The sequence below is a fragment of the Acanthaster planci genome, unplaced genomic scaffold, assembly GCF_054643075.1.
Source record: "Acanthaster planci isolate LZ-2023a unplaced genomic scaffold, COTS_SCS Contig2, whole genome shotgun sequence".
Lineage (NCBI taxonomy): Eukaryota > Metazoa > Echinodermata > Asteroidea > Valvatida > Acanthasteridae > Acanthaster > Acanthaster planci.
The window spans coordinates 199,327-219,510 of NW_028257626.1; the positions used below are offsets into that span (position 1 = coordinate 199,327).

At 39.8% G+C, this 20,184-nt stretch overlaps 1 protein-coding gene across 2 annotated transcripts in view; it reads right to left on the reverse strand.

Moving 5' to 3' along the window:
- LOC110986872 (sushi domain-containing protein 2-like) overlaps window positions 1-14,493 on the reverse strand; it is a 42,321-nt gene extending 27,828 nt beyond the window's left edge. For both annotated transcript variants that reach the window (XM_087131580.1, XM_087131579.1), the window contains exons 1-9: window positions 14,358-14,493; window positions 11,928-12,055; window positions 11,078-11,383; window positions 10,774-10,911; window positions 9,333-9,501; window positions 7,823-8,071; window positions 5,605-5,926; window positions 3,597-3,860; window positions 370-490 (exon numbers count right to left, since the gene is read on the reverse strand). In XM_087131580.1, the coding sequence (XP_086987706.1) occupies window positions 370-490; window positions 3,597-3,860; window positions 5,605-5,926; window positions 7,823-8,071; window positions 9,333-9,501; window positions 10,774-10,911; window positions 11,078-11,383; window positions 11,928-12,055; window positions 14,358-14,451 (1,791 nt within the window). In that variant the 5' untranslated portion in view covers window positions 14,452-14,493. The remainder of the gene's footprint in view (window positions 1-369; window positions 491-3,596; window positions 3,861-5,604; window positions 5,927-7,822; window positions 8,072-9,332; window positions 9,502-10,773; window positions 10,912-11,077; window positions 11,384-11,927; window positions 12,056-14,357) is intronic.
- Between the last annotated feature and the right edge of the window lie 5,691 nt (window positions 14,494-20,184).

Sequence of the window (20,184 nt, forward strand, 5' to 3'; positions counted from 1 at the left end):
CTCCATGTGACTCTTCCTATATATTACTTGAGGAATACAAAGGTAAAAGTTAGGAATTATTCTTCCAAAAATTATCGAACGTGATAGGACGGCCTAACGTAAAATCCCCACAGGAGGTCCGCGCGAGGGTTCCGGAAGCTCGCTGCTTGACCTTTTACTTTCAACTTGAGGCTCTATTGCATACTGTAGACAAGATGTACATACATTGCAGTGTGGCCCCCCACGCTAACAACGTTTCGAATTTCCACGACCAGGCAAGTTTAGAATTCGGTCATCCAAATGCACCACTGCATGAACTTATTTTACGACCAGAGTCTGGTGGTAAATGCCAACTTGCCATTACAATCCTCACTCTCATTGTGTATTTACCTGAAAAGGCGTGACACCTCTATGATGCCTCCTCTGGGCAAAACCACCGCCTGTTGTCTGCGCAACGTTTAAAATATTGCCGTCTTCTCCATAGCAACACTCTTGTCCTCCTCCTAAAATGCTGTGTATGTAAAAAGAGACGAAAAAGGCTGCATTTCCTTGTCTCCTGTGATTAATTGTGGATAAGGTATCCAAGATTAAAATCCCCTTGTTATGCTTGTCATTCTGCAAGAAATCCTTAGATTAATAATTGGCAAACCATTCCGCAGGCGAGAGGCAGCTATAGAAAAACTCCTGTTACCAAATTACCTCAATCCTACCGATGGTACCACAAGCAAATGTTCATCACTAGATCGCAACTGACACACGGGTTTATATGGTGAGATAGGTTCCCCCATGTAGTGAGCTAGGTGTAGTGTCCTTTTGCTAATCAATAGGTTACAAGAAGGATCTTGTACATTACGCGTTGGTAAACAGGGAGCCATTGAAGTTGTTTTCAAACCACGGTGATGTGATCGAATTTTTTAACATGTCAAGATACAGGCTGAAATGTGTTGTATTAGCTGAAGAAGATTAATTAAAAACAATGATAACAGCATAATAGCATAATAGCACCATATATCCAAAATAATCTGCTTATAGGCGCAGTACAATCAGTTAAATCTAACCAACAAAAAGTTTAAAATGCATGAACATAGTAATTAAAAGTTAAACACAAAAAAACACACACAAAAAAACACACCTATACAAAACAGACAAAAAGAGACGGACCAACCACCACAATAAAGACAACATACCCAGCCAAAATACTGCAACCCACCAAACAACCGACCAACAGACCATTTAACAGACTAAAAAGTAAAACTTAACACATAAACTGTCCATAAAACTGTCTGAGAATACAAAGTTCCCAGTTAAAGATTACATGATTACAGATGAACAGTATCTAACTAAACCTAATTGGTTGATGGAGGAAGCCGAAAGTCCGTATGATAAAAGGGAATTGCAGTAGTCCGGCCTTGAAGTCACAAAGGTATAAATGAGCTGTTCAGCTGTTTTATAAGTAAGCTTTGAACAAATGTGATTAATCTTTCTCAGGTTAAACATGGCAAAACGGGTGGTGTTTCTCACATGATCCTTGAAGTTCAAATTTTTGTCAAAGATTACACCGAGGTTTCATTGCTTTGCACGGTGTTGTTGCAACGACGAGACGAATTCAAGATGAATGTGTTGGTTTTATCACTGTTGAGTTGTAGTTTGTTTGCTCCATCCAGTCTTTACCGTCAGCAATACATGCTTCTACTCGGGCTACCGCTGCATCTGCATCCACTGAGACGAAAGGTAAGTAGAGCTGAGTATCGTCAGCATAAAGCTGCACAGATAGTCCGTGTTTACACGCGCAATGGTAGGCACAGGTGAGAAATATAGCGTAGAAACAGTTTGGACCTACTTGTCTCCACGAACGTCAATTTTAATCCCTTTTATGAGACGGTCAATTATATAAGAGATCTTGTTTGGCCACTGAGTATCGTTTCCTTGGGATTCTTATTTTGCAAAAAGGTCCTGGGTGTATTGTAAAGCGATGCTTTACTGTTCTATTAAATTTTAGCCGATGCTTTCCCGGAATCCCAGGGAACCAATCAGTGGCTTAGTTTGAGCCTCGTTTTCATGACGAAATTTTACCGAGAATTTAAAAAATGGCGCTCCGAATCCAATGTTTAGAAATGTTAGTGTAAAATGTTGTGTTTACACCATGAAGGTGGCTGTAACATGCCTTTAGATACAAGATACATTTTTTAAAATGACCACTCGAGCTCCGAACCGAGACATTAGCTGTAGAAACACATGCGAATGTCCAATCTCTCCAAACCGACACATTCGCTCTATGTAGAAACCTATGGGAACGTCCAATCTCTCCAAACCGACACATTAGCTGTAGAAACACATGCGAATGTCCAATCTCTCCAAACCGAGACATTCGCTGTATAAACCTATGGGAATGTTCAACCCTTCCAAACAGAAATGTCCGCTGTGGAAACCCACGGGAACGTCCAATCTCTCCAAACCGAGACATTTGCTGTACAAACCCACAGGAATGTCCAATCTCTAAAACCGAGACATTTCGTTATAAAAACCCATGGGAATGTTCAACCTCTCCAAACTAATACAACCGCTGTAAAACCTTTCGGAATGTCCAATCTCTCAAAACCGATACTTTCGCTGTAGAAACCCATTGGAATGTCCAATATTTCCAAACCGAGACAGTCGCTGTAGAAACCTGTGGGAATGTTTAACCTGTCAAAACCAAGACATTCGCTGTCAAAATACCAAAAAACACGCCAGCAAAAATTAAGACTGATTTCATGGAGAGGCATCATTCTAAAAAAAAAACAGTTAAACTGCCACCCCATCGCCAGCGCGCTAACTTCTTTTGACACAGCACTCGACACCACGGAAATGGCTACCTGCTTTTACCCTGGAATGAGATTATTTGCATATCTAAATATAATTATTTTGGATGGGCCTACGTATAGGTTGAGGAATGATCTGGTGTATGACCACGTTTTAGCAAGCGATATCTGCAGCCAATTCTTTGCGCGATGTTTTAAAAGACCAAAAGCTAAAATCTCATCCAACCAATAGCAGTAGCACATGTTTTGAATAAGTATAACCAAATGGAGAATATTGGATCGTTTAAAAGGAAAGTAAATGCAATGATTTATAACAGACGTGAACATGCTTAATATGCTTTGGAATTTCTTCGCTATTGCTGCATTGAATCAGGGTAAAGAAAGAAAGCTTCCTATCTAGAGATTACAATTGGAAGGCAAATAGGAAATAAAGTAACCGGTAGGTTCGAGGTTGGTTACATCGCGCATTTCTATTTTTCCCGGTATAATGTCGCCAATATGTACGACGCAGTTTCTCGGGTTTATCTGAAAGAGCGTTAAGGACTGTTTCCCAAAAGGTTTTTTAAATAAGCAAATAATCTTTTAATAAGCATGCAATTGGGCTTTGAATGAAGAACAGTGATTAATCATCTTAGAACTTCAATATGCAAATCAAATATAATCCCTTGTATCAATTGAGTTCTTCCTTTTTCTCCTTTTTAAGGTGAGCGACGGATATGGATAACAATGCTCCGGTTATTGAAAGAACAACCTTCCACTGTTGAAATTAGCTTTATTAACGTTTTGGCAAAAACTAGTAAGCGTCGGAGTGCTAACCTAGGTCTTTCAGCTCTGACACATTCAACGGCTCCTGGCCTGAATGACTCACAACCTTCTACAGAATTGCAAGAAGGGTCGTTGCTGAACATATTGAAATTGAATTGAGCCTGAGTCTGCGTGCAAGGACAAGGCTCAGTCACTTGGAGGAAGTTAACATCCGATCCCTCATCATTCAACCAGTCTTGGCACCAGGCTGAATGGTTTGAAACGGGGTAGAGCCAGTGGAGGTTGTGTACGTCACTCCAAAGTCCCGGCAGTGCCCTACAAAAAAAAAAAGACAATCTGTCTTACCGCACCATAACGATAAAAGGAGCGCTGGCTAGATGTTTTGGAAGAATAGTGGCAGGTTGTTTCATAGATTGTTTTGACAAAACAAGTTAGGAAGCTAAAACCATCATCACGTTTGGAAACTAGCAACACATCTTCATGTCCAAGTGAGAGCTAAGTGGTTGTGTGTCGTCAGAAAATATTCCCCAATAAACTTTTGGACCTCTCTTTCATTTCAAAGTCTTTCAAAAGGTCTACCATAATGAAGCTTTTACTGTCAATGTGAGCAATGGCCGAAAACAAACATAGGCGTATAGCATGCTCTTTTGTGATACCGGTAACAAAACAACGTTACACTCGTCAAAGCCCATTTGTACAGTAGGGGGCAAATTTCTGTACCATAGACACAAGTTACCCTGGTGTAAGTTTTAAACAGTAGCAACCAAACGTAAATCCTGATTTGAGAAAAGGCGTGCAATGAAAAATGCGATAAGCATGGGAAAGTGCATGCAAACATGTTTGTTTTTTCTCATTAACGTGCTTAATGCACGTCACTGAGGTCATTAAGTCATAGAGAATGGACGAGGACTGTAGATTCGTGCAAAGAATGGGCGAAGCGAAGCCGAGCGAGGCGAAGTGAAGGCGAAGCCGGGCCCATTCTTATTTACGAATCTACTGTTCCGAGTTCTATTCTCTGACTAAAACTATTTCCCATTGTTGCACGAACATATAGAGTCCTGAGTCTATATGACGCTCTCTCTGTTAACCCTTCGCCTGAGCTGAGTGAACACCTTTGTTCCGTTTGTGCACGGGTTTTGGCAACGTGAAACACTGAGAGTATTTGTGCAGTCAACACCTTTAGTGCTGGATACATATCTCTTCTCTTCTTTTTGCGCCTTGGAGTAATTATTACACGTGTGTCATTGCAGCAAAATCTATCGGATTAAAACCGCACAGGACTCTATGAAATTGAGGTATGCTACATCAACTTCATAAAAGTATGGTTAGCACTTTTCAAACCACTTTATAAACCACTCAAAATGAAATCCACTGATCCTTACATGTTCTTATATATGAATCATTCCGAAATGCCCACTTACGACATTTTGCTATTTCGTTTGGAGAATGAGCAACTTTGGATTGAAATTACGATGCAAATGTTGAAGTTCAATGATAACAACGAAAAATTTTTATAAAGCGCACATATCCACCTAAAGGGTAATCTACTCGTTGTTACTGAATTACAGTAACTGTAGATTCCTAAATATAATCTACACAAAGGAGTTACGTCACAGAAATAGTTAAACTGTAAAGACTACAACAACACAACCTTGTGTTAAATTGAATCAAAACTCTGGAGATCTGCTAGCTATGAACGTCGAATGGGTAAACATGAAGTTTGGTTTAAATGTTTGCTTCTTTGTTTCACACTGGGCAAAACGCCTTTCACTAGGAGAAAGACAAAGTTAGCGCCTATAGTTTATTTTTTGGAATTATGGTGCGGAGTGTTTACATTTGTAACAACCTGCCGAAGTCCCCCCCCCATGGGAACCTGTTAAATGGGAGATTTGAGGACACCACATGTATACCTTAATATTCCGCACAACCGTTTTGCATGCACCATATTTTTAATGCAGCTTAAGCCCGCACACCCATACGAAACGGCTAAACTGAACGAAGTTTAAATGTACTGCAGAAATGACAAGAAATAATACACGCTCGACACTTCTAAACTTACAGCTCCAAGTCTGTGTCTTCATGTTGGCTGTACTGCGACACACGGATGGCCCCAACTTCGTACTGGACTCCTTCTGGGGGGTTAGGACGACTAAAGCTAAATTCGCCATTACTGTAAGGAACCATTTGACTGCTGCAGTTTACCAAGTAAAGTTTCACCTCTCCTGTTGTTAAATTCTCGTCGTAACTGTAGACAGAGACCCGAACAAAGTCGACATAGTCTTGAAGGGACTCCGTGTCCCACGTGACTGTCAGACTTTCCTGTTTGTACCAATCGTTAGCTTCCTGTCTGGTAACCAATGGAGAGACGTCTTCTGGGCTTACTGTAAGTGGCCGAAAATATTCCCCATCATCAAAAAGAAACAAAAAACAGCGAAATTCTCATTTATGACCTGATGTTACTTAAGATGTCATATTTTTTCTTGCATTAAAAAAATTAGAATTAAAAGCCAGACGGAACAGGTGTGTTTCAGCAAACACGAGGTGGCCTGGCGATATCGATTTCAGTTTCATGACACAACAGAATGTTTATGCACGCCATCAGGAAATCTAGTTGGTTTCATTTGTGCAAGATGAGGTATACGTATAAATCTAATAAAAATAAAGACAAACTGGTTATCTTGAAATTTGTTCCTTTAATAACTTGCGGGATTATGACGTCATTATTGTCAAACTTCACAAAATAATTTGTGTCTAACAAGGGATTGCGTCCCTTTTGTGGAACTATGTATGGCAAAAAAATTCAAATGTAAAACAATAATGGTATTGATGTCTCGTCCTCACCATTTTGTCTTTGGTTGGTAAAGAAAAATCCTGTTACTTTCAAACTATGGCCTAGTCCAAAACATGAGGTGAAGTGACTTTTCATGGCTACAAGAAATGCTGCCAGGTCTCTAAATACAAACATGTTTTTTCAATGAATTCCAAAATTGTTGTTAAAAGCATTTCCTTTAATTTCTAACTTAAATGACTTCTAATTTGATACCTGATGACATGTCTGCACAAAGTTTCACGTTAATATCCTAAATTGTTTATAAGGTATTGATCAAAGTATTCATTTAAGGTTTCTATGCATCTAATATATACCTGAACGTCGACCTTCATTAATCCCGGAAGCAAATGTCGGGCGACTTTGGCAACCCAGGCAAAAATAATGCCAAAAAAGGAAAAAAAATCTTTCAGGTCCAAAAATATGAACTCTGCACCTGTATTTATATTTAATGAATTACATCTGATAGAACTTGCTTATACTTAACGCTAATTGTGTTTACGATTTTATACCTATGACGTTATCCTGACAAAGTAATACTTGTCCACAGTCTTTCAACCGTCGGCGGACTGAGGACTGTTAAGGTTTAAGTAATAAGTTCGGTTTGTTTCATTCCTCATTAAATTACAGAAGAAACTGAGTTAATACTCGAGTCGAGTCATTGTAATCGAGTGACTCGACCTGAGTAATTGGCAAACTCTTTAATTAGAAATATATGCCCTTTACTTTTCTGGGAGGCCACAATTTGAGGGTTAGTAAAATAATCGGGAAGTCCGATGTCACATGGAAAGCTGTCCCTCAACGGTCTGTGGGACAGAATTTCCTTGGCAAACATGTTAACCAACCAAGGGATTTTGCCCTCGGGAATCTTTCCCATTAGTCTTAATCGATTGACATTATGGTCTAATCTTCATTAGTTTTTCGAATGTTTATCGAAATTTGATACTTGTAACTCAAAATAGGACTGACTGTCTTATATTTTCTTTTATTCTTTTATTTTGGTGCATTGTAGGTGCACATGAGTATTTGTATATATCCGTCGTACTAAACAAGTGATTTTAATTGCGCTGAAAGCGAAGTATGGGCTATTCAAAGTCGCTTCGTTGTACCAATGCGAACAACTTCAAACTTGCATGGCAGTTTCCTATTGGACACAGAAACTTCCCTACCAATCTATTTTATTTGTTCTTCATGTTAGCCACATTAATTTCACCTTGTTTTGTTACATTTTGTATTATCTAGCAAAACGTGTGGAATGAGCGGAGGACTGTATGAGGAAAGTTAAGTAAAGTGGTTCTAGCGATCGAGTCGCGCGTAGGGGAAGTCATTTCCTGTGGGAGAAACAACAGCCCAGATAATCCAGGCAAATTTGTCCGGCCCAGAGACAGAATCTTCGTTCACGGTGGCACTGAGTCCATCGTAGATTTAAGATTTTAACCAAATAACTCACGATATGTGAACACGCCGCTGAAATCAAACGACTCTCCATTATTTGTTGACATCTTCAGTGATACGCGACCGATTTGGAACACTGGTGGGCTGACGCATATTGCTGTAGTGTTGGACACCACCTGTCCGGTAACGTTTACACCAGCGAAGCGGCACATGATGGAGGAAGTTTCGTTGAGACAGGGCCCTGACATTCGGATAATGTCACCTCCAAGCATGGAGCTGTAAACCGGGAATATTGTCAGGGATCCTGTGAATGTAGAAGAAAGAAGCCTATCGTGAATAAATTATTGATATTACCTCATAAACAGACTTTGGAGCAGCACAAACATTTTGTTTACACTGTCTTTTATATCTATATATTTTTTTGGACAACCGCCAACTCGAGAACAGAGTCGGTTCAGTAGCCTAATTGATATGCAGACAAATCAGACCTTCGAAGACTCATTAATAGACTAATCGGCAGACTACCCATATTGGTTATAGTCATATAACCCGACAGGTTATAGGTTATATGGATCGACACGAGGATGACTTGGGACAAAGTTGTACTATAGTTGATGTGGTTTATTCGGCTGGCTCGATGTGCGGCTCTCTACTCAATTGCCAGAGCTCATGGGGATTTTATACATTTGCTGGACATTCCATTTTTCATCCATCATACAAGTTTCCTTGCCTTATTAGGTATTAGCTACTAGTCTTTGAATATTAATACAGCGTGCATGAATATGTCTGGTTCATTTGGATTTGAGGGTAGGGTTAGTCAAATTAATGAACACTGACGTTTCCTTATAAGGCCGGTGGGCTGCCTCATGACCCATCCGGTCCAGCCCTGCTTTCCTCCCCAAGGGCCTTGTGGGTGCAGACCACTAATTCAAGTGAGAATTTCTGAGCATTAAAAGTGGCCCCACAGTATCTTTTGAAAAAGGAGATTGTTTGGCCCCCAAAATGGTGAGATTTTGTAAATCGTTGCCAGGATCAACTCCCTGGGTCTTTGAGCTTTCATATGAGGGCAGAAGGGCTGAAAACTACGGTTGAAAAATGGTCCTAAGTGCCCGAGAAATTTGAGGGTTGCCACTTGAAAAATGGCTGCAATCAGACTTTGGAAAAATCACTTTTTTGGGGGTGATTTTGTTATGTGGGAATAATTAAAAATGTAATTGGTTAACCCACAAAAAATTGAAAAGAAATTGAAAGATAAGTGACCAGACAGGAATTTCATTTGTGTTTCAGAAATCTCAGGGATGTTGGCGTGCATGCTATTGGGCCCTGAACGTTGCTGATTTTACACTGTTTTCAATGGGGCTTAAATTAGTGGGCAGGACCCTTGTGGTTCAACTCGTCATTCCTTAAGTGAGGCTCATTACTTGGAAAGCGGTTTTACTGTTGAAGGTCAATCCGTGCATTGAACTTAAGTAGCAATACAACATGTGCTATTGTAACATGGTGATAGTTATCATGGGTTGTCTACTGCAAGCAAAGCCAAGGATAGAATCAGCGTTTATGCATACCGGTACCATCAGTATTACAGCCAGAATCCACGATGTCACTGTTGTCAATGCGAAAGACAAAACGCCCTCTGGTGCCGACATTTGAGTCCTCGTCGATGTCGACAATGGCGTCGGTTCTCGATTCAGGAACAACGAAGAAGTTAAAACCGTCACCAGCATTGAACCCAACCTGTATAGGGATTTTGTCTGAGCTTATTAATTCACTGTACATTAGAATATACGCACGGTCGGGCAGTACTGATTTTTTGTTCTCCGGAAGATCAAACAGAAAGATTCAATTGGGAGGGGATTCTCCGACCCCACTCCCCCAAAGCATCTGACTTAAACAAAGTAACAAGAAAATGAACATCTGGGAGTGAGGGCATATCGTTTGTCAAATTCATCTGAACTGAAGGAAGAAGTGTTTACGCGCATAAACACGTGTGAGGTATCACAAACTCCTATGGACGTGAACCGACAGGCAGTCGACCTGTAGCCTAGTGTTTTTCGAACGCAGGGCTTACTGCAGCTGGAGTAGTGTAGTTAGTTGTTTGTAACCAGCCTGATAAAGATGAGCTTGGCGCCATCACTGATTATAAATAGTCAAACAGTGAGGGGAGGTTATACATGTACGACAATGGCGTAATTAAATTTGTGCCCAGAACTTCCGGGATGGGGGGATGAATTGCCCGCCCACGAAGATGTTGAAGGGGGATGCTGGCACTATATGACACTAAGGGTGATATCCATGATACAGATATACGTCTGTAATATGTATTACACTCCTGCAGAACTATTAATAGCATTTAAAAATTATTCTCCAATTTTGAGTGCTATTGAATAGATTTTTTGTTATAGGAAAGTACCAAAAAATTCTTCACAACCCCCCCAATTTTTTTCTCACCGAGAAAATGTGAGGAATGCTTCAATTGCCCGTCTTCCCGTCAAGAAAGGAATACCCCCTCCCCTCGTGATTTACGCCCACTTTTGCAGCGTAATTCGCTTGAGTTGAGGAGCGTCTAACTTTCACGAATTTGCCGCAAGAATGCGAATTTAGTTTTCGCTTTCGCACCCAAGAGTAAACAAGTGTTGAAGTAGTTTTTCCTAATCATTTCTATAATGCTTTGAAAGGTTTTATCTGGCTTTGTCATGTCAAAAGTACTTTTCATTTTAAAGTTACTTGCATATGCTGTATGTCATTTCACGTTTAATAGAGTAATCCATTTCCGTGATTTTAATTTTCAGGAAATCTAAACGATCCTTTCTGCATTTACGACTTATTACATTTATTACTTATTATTTCCTTCTGGTTGACTAATTTTTCGACAAGATATTGACTAAAAGTGTATTTTCCATCTTGTATAGGTTTGTTCAAATGTGGTTTGATATTAGCCATGTGATATGATTACAATTAAGCCTACACCTTAAAAAACTCCAGTTTTATAACAATGACAAATTCTACCTGAGCTTGGGTGCCGCCCAGTCCATTTGAACTGTTTCCACCACTTGCTGTGCCGGTAGTCCAACGAATTTCCTCATAGTTATAAATGGCAAAGGCGTGTTTTCCATTGGTGACCAGCAAAGCCTGAAATGTGTTCCGCTATTAGGAAACAAATAAAAAAGGGGTTTAAGAGCCACTGCCACAACTTTCTACATATACACTTGCACTTACATCAGCAACAACATTAACAGCTCCAACATGAGTAACAGCAACATAGCGACATCGCCGGCAACAGCAACAATAAAATATTAAGCACCAGTCTTACTATTTGAAGAGCCTCGCCAAAAGCTCCATAGAAAGGTACTTCGTTCCACGTTGCTATGAACATCCAAGATGCCAAAAATCTGGAATGGCCAATAAAAGCCTGCCTGATGATGCTATCTGCCCGGACAAATAATCCTTCACTGCTGGCAGCACGGTGAAGTTCACGATAAGAGACATTACCACCGTGCCTGATGTCAACGTCACCCCAGAACACTGCCACCAATCGCCTGTCACCGTCCAGTGGGAATGGTGACGGGGTAAACTGCGAGACTTCCACAAGGAAAGATAAAACACCATTCGTGTTCACCTGTGAATCAAACAGTAAAATCCAACCTTACAACACATATGTTAAGATAAAGCAAGTGTACCTAGTAATACTAAGAATTACTTTGTTGGACGGATATTTACTTTAATTTCTCTCGTTAACAAATCAGCCCTCGATCAGCTTTAAAGTAGTTTTAGCCCCAAGTAGACTGCAATTTAAAATTACACATTGTTTAATTCCAAAACAATTTGTAGATTAATAAAATTTGATTTGTTTTTCGAAAGAATAACAAGAAATTCATATTCAGGTTAAAAGGCATAATAGGGGAGTAACAAAAAAATTAACAAGAAGCTCAAGAAAACAAGGAAAGTGCCGCAGTTTAATCAAAACCTTTGTTTCATCACTGTTTTTGCTTACTTGGTTATTTTTTGATAGACAAACTGCAAAATTGTTTATATAATGAAAGGAAGAATTGAAAGCAGAAACCCCAGTCATTATAGGCGTTTGTGACAAATACTTATGAAGACTGTTGGGGTCATATAATAATTAGATGACATCAGGAAAAAAATTCTACAGGCCTACTTACGAAAAGAGAACCATGATTGTGGTCAAAGAAGGGAAAGTTGAAAGATATTTGGATGCTTCCAGAACTTTCATCATCATTGGGATGAAGATATGAGTCTCCTTCCTCAGCTCCAAATGGCAGTAAAAGTGCTGTTAAATAACACACAGTCATCAACGATAGGATGAAATTATATCCTTCATACATTCCAGTACACGCTGTCGTTAAGAAGAGAATTTACTTGACTTGGCGATCAATCATTGTGAACAAAAAATAACAACAAAAACAAAATGTCTGCATGCCTCCGTCATTTTTTGTTTTCTGGGGTTAATATTACCCGGTTAACCACACTGTTATAGTATTCTGTAAGAATTAAGAGTTCTAAATGTATGAAATGTTACAAAAATCCTTTAAATCATTGTAAGAATATAAATATACTTTGAAATGGTATTCAAACAGATTATGTTATTTCCTCTTACCTATTAGTATGGGACGATGTTATATTTTTGACAATAGGTCTTTATTTTGCTAAAGAAGGAAGATTTATATCTTGATAAACTTTACCTTTCCAAGTCGGATTTCATTTAGTAAGATTATTTTATTTGTCAACCTTATGTCGATATCTTCTTAGGTTCTCGGCACTAAAGGATTTGAAGCACATGGTTATTAAAATGCCTGCTAATAAGTTATTGACTTTGGGGTAGCAAGTCACTGATATTACCCTTTCATTTTTTTAATGGAATGTCTCAAAGACAAATACCAAGTACTCTAGAAACAAAGTGACCACTCCTGACATTAGCTGAGGTGAATGAAAGCATCTGATTGAAATTTGGAATGGTGACCGTGGACTGGACCCAGAAGTGAAGTTCTAAACCTTGGACAAATGAAGGAGACGAAAGCAACACGTTCAAATTTCTTCACTTATATTAAACTCTTGCTGTCAACTACAAGTATTTGCAGGCGGTACTTTAGAAATCGCTTCCAACCAGTTCTACTTGGAAGTTGCCATTTGTGTTCGGGAAATACGTGTAATATGGGATATTGCGTAATGCATAATCACATGACTTTGTTCTAGCGGCTTAACCGATGATTTTTGAAGATATTTCTCTCCGAGATGATCACCCCTCAGAACAATCATGATAGCCCATCGTCAGTTTTAAAATAAATACCTAAACTCACTGCAAAACAGAGCGATTTGGAGGGCCTTGTTTTGCCCAATACTTTTAGAAATACAAACTGACAGACCTGCTTCCATCCTTCTCGTTTACAAACCATCCAGTCCACGTACCACGAAATGCTTTAATAAAAATCTGACAAATTGGGTCCGCGAGGCACTTTTGCGTGTATGTACTGGCCTGCTATCTTTATTATGAGCACAAAAGTGTACAGAGCAGTGAACGTGCGCACTCAAAAATCGTATCGCAAAGGACGTCTTGTAACCAAAACTTCAAGAATACTGGAAACTCATATTTCTTTTATAATTTGATAGGCAATTCAAGGTGATATCCTCTACAATTGATTTCAAAGCTTTTATATGAAAAAAAGTTTTTTCATTGTAACTTCCATTCCAGCGACGTCACCCGTTTCAAACTTCGCACATCCGTTGTGCGTATAAAGTTTTTATGGTATCTTCCAACCTTCAGTTACAGCTAACTTCGGCACAGGCATTAACTGAAAATGCATTTTTGAAATTCGTCAACTTGCAGCTCGAGGGCGCTCATTATTTCATGACGTCACTGGTCCACGTTTTGAATTTTTTAAGTTCATAGGCCTACCTGGTTTACATCTCAACCGATCTCAAATAATAAGGCACTTCAGGTTTCGGCCGCTGGTAAGATTCGGCGATTTTACGTACAAGACAAAAAATGAAGACGTAAATTAACTCTATATCGCTTGAATTTCTCCGGATTTATAAATAGTAAAATTACCACGCACATTTTAGATGCTTGCAATTTTACACCTGGTGAAGCCATCATGTTGTCAACCTTGCAAGCACATCTTGGGATTAGGGTTGATGTTCATACTAACTTTCAGGCATATGCGTTGTACCATGTTTAAAAATGGCCCGAAGAATTATTGTCCGCGGCGCGATAAAAAGAGTACGAGAAAAATGGAATCGTACGATTTCAGGTGATTGGGTTGAGTCCCATGACATAAAAACGGAAGGATTAAACAATCACGAATGAAGTGCAAAATATACCTATGAATGTAACAAACAAATTGTGCACCAAATGTACCAGAATGTGGCAATATTCTTTGATAGCTCACTCATCTTATTTACAGTAAGCCTAAGTTGCAAAGTGAATGTGAGGGAAATGCCCTTTAGTATGAATTTGTTCATTCTAAAAATAGAACTGTTAAGTTACAGGTTGCCAAACAATATGTCATGTAATGATTCGATCCAGGGAAACTGAACAAAGAAAGTAAACAGATAAAAAAAGGAAATACTCTTACTCTTTCCACTGACATAGCTTCCAGCGAGGAAAATCACAAAGATGCAGAAGGATTTGCCTTCGAGGAGCCTTACAACACAATTTGCCGACGCCATGTTGCCCACACTTCCCCCTTGCAATTGCACACATATTGCAAAGTGGCAGAATCTTTGTGGCACGAACAATAGGGAGAAAAGCATACCAGGTCCTTTTTGACATGCTTTCTGCATGTCAACGGTACCAGCCTTGACTCAATGCCCTTGCTTTTGTTGTAGGAAAGTAGAATAGGAACATATAGAAGCTCAATAAGCCCATTTTCGCTACACTCTCTTCATAACTTTCCGTAGCAAAGGCGGAAATAAGGGGGGGGAAGCCGTTGCAAATAACCATCCCCATGAAGGTGCTACACTAAAACTGCGCGTAAGGACTTCCAAAATTGAAAAAAAAAAATACTAAGATGTTGGAATCAAAGACACTGCGGTTTTCCTTACTTGAAATGATAATTTGCGACCCATGTGCGTGTTACATTTTGGCACCCATAATATCGATATGTAAACCTTCGACCATGTCCATGTCGGTGGCAAAACACAAGATTTCTCGATAACCTAATATTTCTCAGAAGAGGTGATCCGTGTCGCAGATGTTGTACATATACACTCCGTAGATGGGGCCTCGTTAGCTGAAACCTTGATCCTGGGGTGAAGAAGGGAATGCTGTGGAGATAACTGACGGTATCTCTTCCGGTAAATGCTGTGGTTGAGAGTGTCCTCCTGCTTTCTGCATCAAGGAATGCCATGTTGTTATTCCTTTCTTCTTACATGGTGAATTGGATGCTCTCTTGCTCTTCTTGGAACACTTCAGTGGATTTACCAACGTTCGGAATAGTCTTATGACGACGAACAGAGCATACTGTTGGAAATTTTGAGTTTCCTCTCAGGTTTTTTTCCAGAATCTCACAAACTCACGACGGAGAATTGTACATGGTGCTGCCGCAAAATAATTGTTTTTAGCTTCATCGGGCAAACCATAAAATCTTGTATCCGCCATCAATATAAGAAACACACTGAAACCACGTGTGACATAAGCAAGATATGTTCACCCTATAAGCATGGAGAAATTTTTTTTAAATGAATGTATTTTATTCCTGCAAGCCTAGAATATAATCTCTGCCCTCAACGAACAGCTCACCTTATTGACTGGGATAGAATTCGAACTGGACACTAGTCTTATTCCTGCTCCCATGTTAATGGCTCCTAAGCAAAGACCATGATAATGTGTAGCTGGAAAGGGTTGCAATTGAAACATGATGTAGTAATGTGTTTATGTCTATTTGTTTAGCAAAAAATATACAAAACCCCGACATGTTTCTTTCTTATTTCAAAGTGAGTAGCATTTTAAGTCGGCAAGGAAGTGCCGTGAAGACCAATAAGTCAGCGTGCAAGAGTGGTGGAGAATGTAGTCGGCAAATGAGCGCCGTGAAAATTAATTCTCAAGAGCTGGGAAGATTTAAGTCGGCAAAGAAGTGCCGTGAAAATAATTATAGCTACCGAAGAAGTACAAGTCGGCAGTTGTGAAGCCCCTCGCCATTTTGAAATATCGATGCCCACGCTTCTCGAAAAATAGACACCGTTTCAGGCACCGAATCCCATTCAGCCGCAAACTAGTACTCTCTTTGTCCGCCTAAACCTGTCATTTTTTCTTCACGTTCGCGGGCCACATGTCACAAAATGCTCTACGTAGAGAATTAGAGTGCATACAAATTGTGATTTGGCTTGTACAAGCAATTTTCAGCCTATTTACTGGCCTGCATCAGAACGCAAGTTGATTGTCACCTCTAGAAAAGTGATTCTTTATTCGAATGGTGAGAACGCAAAGCGTCCGAGCTATGTACATTTGAATATGCATAAATGCTTTACTCCTGGCCCAAGCTGTTAATTGTGCAACTCTCGAGCTGGGTGCCAGCTAGTTGTTTCCTATTCCCACATTTGAAGCGAGATATGGGACGGAGAGAACCCCCCCCCGCCTTTGTGTTGGTCATTGTTTGATTGGAATCTCAGGAATTCTTCACAGATTTCTAGGGGGGATGTGTTAGGTAACAATATTCTAGAGTGTGTATGGGGATTGGACAGGTAAGGGGGGTACCCCCCTCCGTCCCATATCTTGCCTGGTATACATTCACATGCACATTACAGTGCTTGCACTCACATACCATCAGCAACATCAGTGTATCAGAGAAGGTACACACTGCCTTCATTACCCTCAGTCGAAATGGATTTCAGTGTATAAGTTGGCTGTGGAAGTATGCTTGATTCAAGTCATCAAATGCTATCCGACTCTATGGAGTTGGGGATTTTGCACTACCAAAAAGCAAGTTCTGGAACTATTTTGGGACCATAGTCCACTGTTTCTTCAAATGAAGACCACGTCTCCAACCTTGGAATTAAATGCTCATTCGTCGAAATCCCTCGGCCACCGAAGGAAATTGTTTCGTTTGGAAAATTCATACATTTGGAATACAAGCAAGGGTAGGTAAGCTTCTGCACAATTTATCTCTTCTAAGTTATACATGAATCGTTATTTTGAAAACATATTTACTTGTTAAATTAACAGTGGAAGAGGGAAACTGAGGTTAAATTGAAGTAAATTGGCCAAATTTGATTTTGAAAAATACAAAAACACATTATAAAAAATTCTACGCTACAATTAACATTTAAATAAGTAGAATTTAAATAAGTTAACTGTATCCATTCTTACTACGTACAGTTTACTGTCCATTCTTCAGAATAATCGACACTTCTCTACACAAGTGACGGCACAAGCCTGAGTGGTTTAACAGCTTATGATCAGATAGAAGCTTTTTGAACGCTTCCGTATTTCGATATCAGGGTGCAGGTAAACAAAACGAGAAATTAAACAAATGCAGGATGAAAAGATGGTTGCATGTACACGAATCCTGAGGAGAGAACTGTGACGTGACAGGGGGCCCTAGTCACTAGGCGCGGTGCGAAGATATAGATGGCACTCTGCCCAGTAATGGGCAGATCACTGATCAGTGGGGCAGACGTTAGGCGCGCATAGCTGTGTGTTCAGTAAGCGCGGTGCATAGGCTCCGCGTGGCGCGTGGGGCGATTGGCTAACGGCATTGATCTCCATTATATAGACTGGATAGGACATTGCGCATAATGTTAACGTGTTTTGTGTGTGTTTGTTTTTAATTCTTTTTTTACACCTATTGTCTACGGTCTCGCTTTGGTAATATTTTTACTTTGGGTCGGTTCAATTGTGATTTGTTCAGAGTGTAAAACCTTGAGAATTCCACCAGGACATGCAATAGGTTTTGTCAGTAAATATGATGTCCAAACTGTCCATGTGTTTTTCTGTCTGGTTTCGATGAGCCAACACTGAAAAAAATTCAATAAAATGATTTTAATTTTACACACTCTCAGGAAAAATTGTACTAGAGGAAATTCATTCATTTATTGAGTAAATTTTATTGAAAACCGACATGCGGCATACGGAAGTGTGAGAATCTTTTCTGTGAGCACAAAGTGAGCGCTGCTTCAAATGAGCGACCAAACTAACTTAGGCCTACTGCCGTTTTTAAAACAGACACTTATTAATCAGCTTTAAAAGTTCAGTTCACAACCTGACTTTAAGGTTTACATTTAACAACTACTTCCTGGCATAACAAAGTCAGTTTTAACTGAGAACCAATCATTTTGTTACGTGGACTAAGTTTCTTTCATTGCGTTGACTTTGAATTCCCTTGTTTGTAACCTCATTCAACAGAAACGTCAGCACTCTGCTTCTCACTTTGGATTCACCTCTGCCCCCGAAGAAGAATTCTGTCACTCATATCACATCGTCTGTCACACAATTTGGGTTCAGTGCGTCTTTAGATCCGGCAAACACAAATCCTACCTGCCTTGCAGATTTTTCCCGTGAAATCTGGGGAAAATAAACGACAAATTAGTCAGTCAGTTTTTGAAACCACTTTTGCAAATGGTTAACGGACATTGATCTCCAGAGATCAGTGTTAACGGAAGTCACTGCCTGGTCACATGTAGCGCGCGCGGGGGCGTAGTTGCAGCAGCGGCCTGCTTGCAAACCATGGATCTGATAATGGAGATCTATGTTGCAAAACTACCAATATGGAATAAGTTTATGCGGTAAAAAAAAACTCAAATGATTCTTTGAGAGGTGAACTTTTGCCTGAACAAAGTAGTTAAAATTAATACAGTGATTAATTAGCCAAGGTTAATTACTAAAGATGCGCGTCCGTTCGTGAAATCGAAAATCCACGTTTTCTTTCTTTTTGGTGCTTTTGTGCAACGCATTTTTCCAAAGGGCCTAAAGGCACACGTGATCACGGGCGCCATTTGTAAATGTAACAAAGATGTGTGGCTCTTTGTTAAAACCCAAACCAAAATACTATACTTGACCTACTTTTCAGCCTTTCCATTCAATGCATTTTGTACGTGTTCGAGGGGCAGTAAGGTTTGTGTCTCTTTGTGAAAATGCACTTATCGAGATTTTTGGTCCTCAATAACAGCATGAATGTAATCGAGAGATGCTGTATATTTTTTGTTTTGTGTGGCTCTTCGTGAAAAAGGGTGAAAAATTGTCCCAATGATGTTGAAGGAGGTTGCATTTTCAATTTGTATTTAGTAATGCTTGTAGTATTATCAGGTGTCTTGATATCTTGTCGAAATTTTTATCACTTTTTCGCGAGCTGCTAAGCAAATGCGAGCCTATGTAATACCGATTTCCGTTTTCTCTCCGTCCGTCCGGCCATCCAGCCTCAAATGTCAAAGTTTTTCCTTGTAGGTCCATAGGTGTTAAAATGTGCCATTGAGTGCTTGTTTGCTTCCTCTTGAAATTCTATCAGTATTTATATAATTTTTATAGTCTCATATGGGACATTAATGCTTAGCAGCGTAGTTTATGAATTTAATGACAAAATTATAAACGTTAAATGTTAACGTTTTGAGTTGTATTCCGCACTACCCTGTAGTACATACATGTATATATATGTACCTACATGTAAACATATGTACATATGTACATGTATAGACAGTGTTTAGATACATACAAATATACTGTGGATTAGAATCAACCCGATGCCCTGAAAGATAAAAAGACTGAGATGGGTGACACGGGAACTGAGTCCAGCTTCAACACCTTCAGAAGTCGGTGGAGATACGCTAGCAACTGTTAACTGATATCTGATAAATTAAGTGATAGGATGGAGACGAACAAGGCTAACAAGGTTTCCAGAACAAGGTCAACAATCTTGGTCTCAACATGTCAGGGCACAGAGCTAAATTCAAAGTTCTGTTACCAGGCGATAGCAACACATGACGGGTGAACGGCCAGTCTGGCGACAGTGTGGAAGATTTCCTGTATCCTGGATGGACTCTCTCCAACATTGAGTTGGTCTCACTCCATCATCTTCACAAGCTCTCGGACAAAACACTGAGTATACAGTGTTATAAATATACGTCAGTGCAGGGGCAAAACGTGTTATTAAACATAAACATATACATGTATATATCCCAGACACAAACTACAAAGTGTAATACTTTGCAGTACCCGCTGATACATCTGACTCAGAACGACCTGCCGACTCTCGCAAGCTCGGTGGTCCAGTAGTTAAGATGTCTGCACCGGTAGGTCGCGAGTTTGAGTACCACCCGAGTAAACTTGTTATTTTTTTTCGCAAGCTCTCGGAAAAACATCTCACTGCATTTGAAAGCACCTGCTTCCATGCAGGACATCGGAAGCTGCAAAGACAGACCCCATCGGACCTGAAATTCAGCAAGTGATTCAAGATACCTTGCCGTACAACA